Source organism: Mastomys coucha, unplaced genomic scaffold (genome assembly GCF_008632895.1).
Source record: "Mastomys coucha isolate ucsf_1 unplaced genomic scaffold, UCSF_Mcou_1 pScaffold13, whole genome shotgun sequence".
Lineage (NCBI taxonomy): Eukaryota > Metazoa > Chordata > Mammalia > Rodentia > Muridae > Mastomys > Mastomys coucha.
In genome coordinates, this window is record NW_022196895.1 from 28,526,622 (window position 1) to 28,534,396 (window position 7,775).

Genomic DNA, 7,775 nt, shown 5'->3' on the forward strand with positions numbered 1-7,775 from the left:
CTGTGCTGTGCTGTGCTGTGCTGTGCTGTGCTGTGCTGTGCTGAGCAGTGCTGTGCTGTGCTGAGCTGTGCTGTGCTGTGCTGAGCTGTGCTGTGCTGTGCTGAGCTGTGCTGTGCAGTGCTGTGCTGTGTTGAGCTGTGCTGTGTGCTGTGCTGTGCTGTGCTGAGCTGTGCTGTGCTGTGCTGTGCTGTGCTGTGCTGTGCTGTGCTATGCAGTGCTATGCTGTGCTGAGCTGTGCTGTGCTGTGCTGTGCTGTGCTGAGCAGTGCTGTGCAGTGCTGTGCTGTGTTGAGCTGTGCTGTGCTGTGCTGTGCTGTGCTGAGCAGTGCTGTGCTATGCAGTGCTGTGCTGAGCTGTGCTGTGCTGTGCTGAGCTGTGCTGAGCTGTGCTGAGCTGTGCTGTGCTGTGCTGTGCTGTGCTGAGCTGTGCTGTGTATGCAGTGTTGAGCTGTGCAGTGCTGTGCTAAGCTGTGCTGTGCTGTGCTGTGCTGTGCTATGCAGTGCTGTGCTATGCTGAGCTGTGCTGTGCTGTGCTGTGCTAAGCTGTGCTGTGCTGTGCTGTGCTGTGCTATGCAGTGCTGTGCTATGCTGAGCTGTGCTGAGCTGTGCTGTGCTGAGCTGTGCTATAGGAGAAAGGGAATCCCGCAGGGAGGCTGCTCTCTTGTCTCAGAGGGAGCACTATACCCTGCTATGTGAGAGGGAGGACACTGTGGAGAGGTCCACCCTGGCCACTCTACAGGACCTGATAGTCTGTATCCTTGGAGGTGAGTTTTCAGTAAACTGACATACAGTGGACCAGCTGGGAAGCAAAGATGGAGCTGGGTGCTGGGAAGAGAGCAGGCACTCATTCAGAACAGTCATGAGCTTGCATCTGGCATCACTGCCTGAGAAATTTGTGTGTGTGGCTGTATACAGATACACATGTGTACACATGCACATGGAGGCCACAAGTTAGCTTTAAGTATCATTCCTACAGTGCCATCCACTTGTTAAGACAGGGATTCTCATTGATCTAGAACTTTCCAGGAGGCTAGGCTGGCTGGCCAGTGAGCCCCAGGGTGTATACCTGTCTTCACCTCCCCAATGTAAGCCACCATGTGCTACTGTTTCCTTTTCTTATGTTACATGAATCCTGGGGAATCAAACTTAGACTTCTGTGCTTTCAGGGCAAGGGTTTAACAGACAAGTTTATCACCTGAGCCCAGGAAATGTTTAATTTACCAGGAGATATTCGAAACTCAGAATATATCCTTCATTTAGAGATTGTCAGCATCCCCTTAACTGGATAAAGACTAGCTATAACATTCTAGGACTCGACGCAACATGACAGTGTGGACCCCTTGTTAGTACACAACAAAAACAGCAATAGCCGAGCAGGAAATAAGTACAGTGCATTCAGGTCCTTGTGGGGTAGCCAGCGTTACATAAAGAGGCCCAGCCCAAGGTCATTGCTGGTCCATATCAGGTCCAGATTCTAAATCCCACTCTACCTACCACAGGCAGCCTCTTCACCACCAGCACATTGATCAAATCCATTTGTTTTGATGTTTTACAATGTGGTGTTTTCAAAAAGGCAGAAGAGAGCTTGGGAGAGCGGCCCAGTCGCTTGCCTCAAGCATGGGCACCTCAGTTTGACTCTCCTGACCCAGCACTAGGGAGGCAGGGTTGAGAATTCTGTGGTCAGATAATCTAGAAGAATTGCTGAGCTCTAGGGTCAACGAGGAGATGGTTCAGTGTGTAAAGCCACGCACAACTGTGAGTTTGGATCCCCAGAAGCTACGTGGAAACCGTAAAAGTTGGAAGTAGAAGTGTAGGCATCTGAGCCTACAAGGAGAAGGAAGCAGAGGCAGGAGGATTCCTGGAAGCTCTTGGGCCAGCAAGAGAAATCTTGTCTCAAAAAAAGGTTGGAAGACTAACACCTCACATTGTCTTCTGGCCTCCACATAGACACTATGGTACTCATGGCAGCTGTAGCTGTAAACACACACACACACACACACACACACACACACACACACAGAGAGAGAGAGAGATATGAATGAGAGGTGACGAATAGAGGTGAGGGTATGGGGTATCAAGGCAGTAGAGAGAGCAAGGACCTCAGGGTTAGAGGTTAATGGGACAGCAGGCCCTTTCCCAAGCATGGGGCTCCCTATGCCATGGAAGCAGCTATGCAGAAGGTCTAGCAGCTGCCGTGAGGTCCTGTCCAATCCCCACCTACCCCCAGATGGAATCCAGAGCCTTGGGCTGGGTTCTAGCCAGCAGGCGGGGAAAGAGGCCATTGTCTCTTTCTACCATGGCTAAAGGACTGTACAGAACACACTGTTTTAGAAGAATGCACAAACATTAAAATTTATAAACCTGAGGGCAGCAGTCAGCACTCCCCCAGAAGGTCAGATTATATATGGAGTAAAAGGTCTAAAGGAAGCACCGGCCAAGCTGAGAGGCGGGGGAGGGGAGAGAAGCCCTGCTATTCAGCTGCTGTGTGCTGGGCAAGCCTTGTATTTGGTGCGGTCTCTGCTTGTTTCCATACTTTATTTACAGGCCTATAAGTCAGTATATGTCAAGTTCTGGCCTAGGAGCTATGGGGTGACTTCTCAAAGATACCTGAGGGGGCTTTTGGCCTTGAAATGGTGCTCCCTTTGAGTGTTAATGTGGTCCACATAATCACCTCCTGTTTCTGAATGGCTCACTTGACAATTCTTCGTTCCAGGCCCTAAGCAGGAAACAGTGGGGCCAGGGGAGCATGTGGACACAGAGCCACTCAGGGGGTCAGATTCCCGAGAGGGGGCAGAAGCAGGACCCACTGGGACAGCAAAGTATCCTTGTGTAGGTTTGTTTAGTAGATGGCTTCCAAGGCTGGGGGGGCTTTTTTTTTTTTTTAAATGAGTTGGACTACACAAACGAGTCCTTGAAAGATAAGCCCACATGTTCAGGGGAGGGTGTCCTGACATCTAAGAGCTGGATACAGGTTGTTCAGAAGGGTGAAGCTGGAAAGGCAGACAGTGTGGGAAGGCGCATGAAGGCCATCAGGGAAGGTGCAGACAAAGAGGGGCAGCTCTGATGACAGGAAAGGGAGTGGCAGTGTTAGGAGGTGGGCATGGATCAGGGTGGGAACTCGGACCTGACTGGAGAACTCTGGAATGCCTGGCAGCTGTCACCCAGGCCTCTGCTTTCACTACTCAGACACCACTCGTGCGGTGAGCAGAAGAACACTGTCTTGCACATCTTCACTGGCCACAGACCTTTTCGTGAACCCACCGACACTCACTCAGGTAGACCTCAGATGTCTGATGGTCCCTGTCTCCGGTCTGGTTTTGAACTTAGTAGATTGGAAGCCCGAGCCATACAGTTCTCTCTGACCCTCCAGTCTTTCTTCTGCCGAATACCCATTACTTCAAGCATGGTGGGATGACCCAGGTAAGGTCAATACCAGGGCTTAGCCTAAAAGCACTAATACTGTTGTCACACTGTGAACTACTAGCCACCTGCTGCTGGGAGATGGCAGAGAGGACCCACATCTGCAAGCCATGTTTGCTTTCTTGAAAGCCAGCATTGCTAGGCATAGGTCCAGCTCACTTCTGTTCCCCGAGTTAATACTGTGAAGTTGGTTTCTCTTCCCACCAAGCAGAGGAGAAAGCTGAGACACTGAGATATTGTGATTCCTCCCAAAGCCAGTGAACGCCCAGGTCTGACACCCCACACAGTCAGATAGAGAAATGGATGGACTGAACTCTGGCAGGCACTTCCCCCCAAAAGTAATAGCATGTCTTATCAGAGCCATAAAACATGCTTAGACTCTCTTCTAGGTAGAGAGGCATATTCTGAAGTGACCACATTTCCTACCAATCAGTTTAGCTAAGATGGTGTGACCAAGCAAGCATGCGGTGATTAGTAAGTGGTCACGGACATTAGAAACTGACATAGGACTGGAGAGATAAGTCAGTTCCTAAATGACTTGCTACGCAAGAAAGACCCTGGATTTGACCTCCAGGACCCATGCGGAAATGTTGGGAGTGGTAGCATGAAACCCTGGCTCTCGGGAAATGGAGGTAGGAAGATCCCTGGAGGTCACTGGCAAGTCAGTCTGCTGAGTGAATACGCGCTACATATTGAGTTCCAGGACAGCGACAGGCCCTGTGGGAAGCACAGGGAAACAGCTCCTGAGAAATGACAGCAGAGGCAATCAGCTGGCTTGCTTGCATGCCTGCAGAAGCATGTGTACCTGCATACACATGAAGAAACATGCATACACACACATGCACACACACACACATGCACACACACACACACACAAACTGGCATGACCTTTAGGAGGACAGTTTCTGAGTATTTAACATTTTAAACACATAAAATATTAGTCTCATAGATTAAACCCAGGGATAGGGCATTTTATCCCGAAAGCTTATGATCACATATAGATCAAGTTCCGCTTACGAAGATGGCTGCACCAGCCACCCAGAGATAGCCTGCTTGGTTTACCTAACCTCTCCTCCTTCACTGTGGAAGCAGTTACCCACTTCCACTGCACACACAGAATGCCTCTTACCCAGAGTTCCCTGCTTTCCAGAGTGTTTTGCAAGCCACTAAAATACTTGCCCAACCAAGGGTACCCTGGGAAAGGTCCAGTGCGCTTACTGTGGCCGTCCCACGAGACTCGAAATGTCCCCAATATCTAGAGGGATTGCACAAGGCTTGAGATGTAATTTCACTTGGCACTTCTCGTTACCCTCTCTGCCTCTGCCAGCAACAGCAAATTCTATATAAAGCCGCCAAACCTGGCATCTCTACACTGAGCGGTGACCCCTTTCAACCAAGGGCAGGGCACCGGACTGGCTTGTGCATAACTTGCTGGTAATAATAGTGACAATCAGGGCTAGCAGAATCCCTAAACCCTGCTAGGTCAGGGGCAGTCCTGACACAGGAAAGTTAATTCTCTCTGCTCCGAGGCTCCGAGTAACTACCGCTTCATCGTAGAGACAGAATATAGATACATCCTGCCTGAGTTAGCAGCAAGAAGCAGGATCCCAGGGGTCTCCCATAGGAGGGGCCTTGCCACTAATCCAATGGGGAAAGTAACCTGGTAAACCATACAAGTTATAATGCTCTCAGCCCCAGCAGAATGGTGTTTGTCCCTATTAGCCAAGCAAGGCCTGACATGGAAATCTCAGAGAACTGTTGGGGGTCATCAAGTGACCCTCATCAGCCCGGAGAATCTGCAGCCTAGACTTCCTTGGTGCCCCAGATGAAATGAATGCAGCAGTCCCGACTTCCTGTTCCTTAACCCAGGCCCTAAGCCTGTGTTCACACGTGTGCCTAACCCAGGCCCTAAGCATGTGTTCACACGTGTGCCCGTGCATCCACACACAATGAGGTAACTGCGTTCACACAGGTGTCAGTGCATCCACACACAGGAACTTGAGTCAGATACACACGGAAATAAATGCGTGAGAACCCTGAGATCCACACTCTCTGGTAAAGTTCACCTAGGGGTGGTAGACATTCGTAGACACTTTGTACGTCTCAGCCTCAACTCTGACGTGTTTAGTGATATACATCTCAATCTTACAACGTAATGAGAACATTCCATGAAGGTTCTTACTTTGTGGATGCTGAAGCTGGAGCTAAGAGATGTCGCGGTGTCATAGAGGTGACCCCGGGATAGCATGTACTGATGACGCACATGGGGCACACAGTTGCCGACCACACAACCCTCAATGTAAGGCACCTATCCCCAAACCATGCAAGACAGGGGTCCTAAGAGGCCTCCACCACCTCAATTTACAGGACTTAATCAAAGAATGGCAGCCTGAGGGCGTGTTGTTCAGTTGGTAGCATGCTTGCCTTACATGCATGGAGCCCTGAGTTCCCTCTCTAATATGGCAAAAACTCTGTGTGGTGCCACATCCACATAATCACAATACCTTGGAGATGGGGCGGGGGAAGAGGATCCGAAATTTAAAGTAGTCTTTGACTGGTCCAGTCTACAAACTAGTCTAATTTACATACAACCCTGCCTCAAAAGAAAAAAAAATTAAATTTAAATTTAAAAGAAGGTTTCTGTTATCTTAAAATTGTGTAGAGAGAGGAATTCCTCTCTGAGGTGAGGAGTAAAACAGTCGTGTTCTTTTAAAAACAAAACTTTGGATTGCAAAAGCCCCAAAGTTGAGGCGAGCAGGGCGGGGAGGCCCATCAAAGTTTCCTACATCTGGAGACTCTCACTCCTCCAGTCACCAAGAAGTTAAAGCGTTTAAAAAGACAGTCTTGTTTGTTTGTTTGGTGTTTCATACTTGCAAAGAGTCAAGGACAGCGGATCCCGCAGGGTCTGCGCCTGTCCTTGGGGCCAGTGGGCCAGAAAGAACTGTTGGAGTTTCTTTGGAGTTTTCTTGGCCTTGGCCGGGCTCCCTGGTGCGAAGTTGACCCTGACCGCGCGACTTGCCTGGCGAGGAGGGTGGGGTGGGTGCCTGGTTGCTGAAGGCTCGGCCTCTCCCTCCCTCCCTCGGGTCCCGGACCCTTCCCAAGCCCCACACAAAGAAACAGCGCGCCATCGCGGGGCTGGTGGCCTCTCTGGACCGGGGGACATCTACTGGACCAGTGTGGCCTGCCTGCGGTCCCTGAGGCTCGGACCCGGCACGCTGGGTGAGCCGTAGTACGACCCGCGTCTGGCCGGGATCGGACAGTCCCGGTACTCACCAAGGCGCTCCGGAGGCGGCGTGCTGACCGGGCTGCTCATCGCCACGCGGCGGCGGGGAGAAGGTGGTGGGGAGCACTGCGGAGGGGGGATGGGGGGGCAGGAAAGGGTCACCAGCTCCAGGACCGTGAACCCGGCTTCTCGGTTGCACCTGGGGCTCTCCCACTCCGCGCGGCCAGCAGAAGGGAGGGGCTCCGCTCCAAGATAGGCATACTTCAACTATTTTTTTTTCTACAACTTGGCCATGAGGTTTCCACCCATTTTTTTTTTTTTTAAACACACACCCGCCCACTTCCGAACGTTTTCTCTGAGCTCTAACTTTCTGCAGTTTCTCCGTGTTTCTGTTTCCATCTGCCACCATCAGATAAGAGAGCTTGCGGTTAGAACCTCCCCCGTGTGAGCACTGGAAAAGTGGCACAGGAGACCCCAGTGGCCTGGCTGGGCACTGTCTAAATAGGGGCACACAGGCCTTTCAAGCCTAGTGTGGATGCTATAGAAACAGAACCAATCTAAACATTTCTTTTTAAAAGTTATTCCCCTTAATTAGCATTAATTGTATGTATTTACAGGGTATGGCACAATATTTCAGGACTTGCATAGGCTGTATACTAATGATGTTGATTTGCATTCCTAAGTCTTTACCACTTTTAGAGATGTCCCCCTCAGTGAGTGTGTGTGTGTGTGTGTGTGTGTGTTAGTACCACTTACCCAATCTCACTCTCTTTTCCTCTGTCACTGGTCACTAATAATTGCTACTGGACTTTTCTACTTTGAGATGACATTTTAGATTCTACAAAGCAGAGAATGCTTGCATTTGTTTCTCTGTCTGGCTTAATTCACAAGATGTCTCTCACTCACTCCTGTCCTTTCTGTGGCACCTGACAGGGCTGCTAGCTTGCATCATTATCTAAATAGCACTGTCACCTTGTAAGCGTGAAGACCTGAAGTTCAATCCTAGTGTCTTCAGTACCTTCCCCGTTGCTGTGATAAAATAGGATTGCTGCTGCCCTGTAGTTTGAGGGTACAGGCTATCTAGGGAAGGAGCCTGAGGCAGCTGGCCACACTGCATCTACACTCAGGAAGCAG

The 7,775-nt window shown here is 50.3% G+C and overlaps 1 protein-coding gene across 1 annotated transcript in view; it reads right to left on the reverse strand.

The window, feature by feature from the left end:
• Positions 1-6,939, reverse strand: part of Gypc (glycophorin C (Gerbich blood group)) — a 34,890-nt gene extending 27,951 nt beyond the window's left edge. The window contains exon 1 of the mRNA XM_031365254.1: positions 6,692-6,939. Coding sequence (XP_031221114.1) covers positions 6,692-6,731 — 40 coding nt within the window. The 5' untranslated portion in view covers positions 6,732-6,939. The remainder of the gene's footprint in view (positions 1-6,691) is intronic.
• Positions 6,940-7,775: the final 836 nt, after the last annotated feature.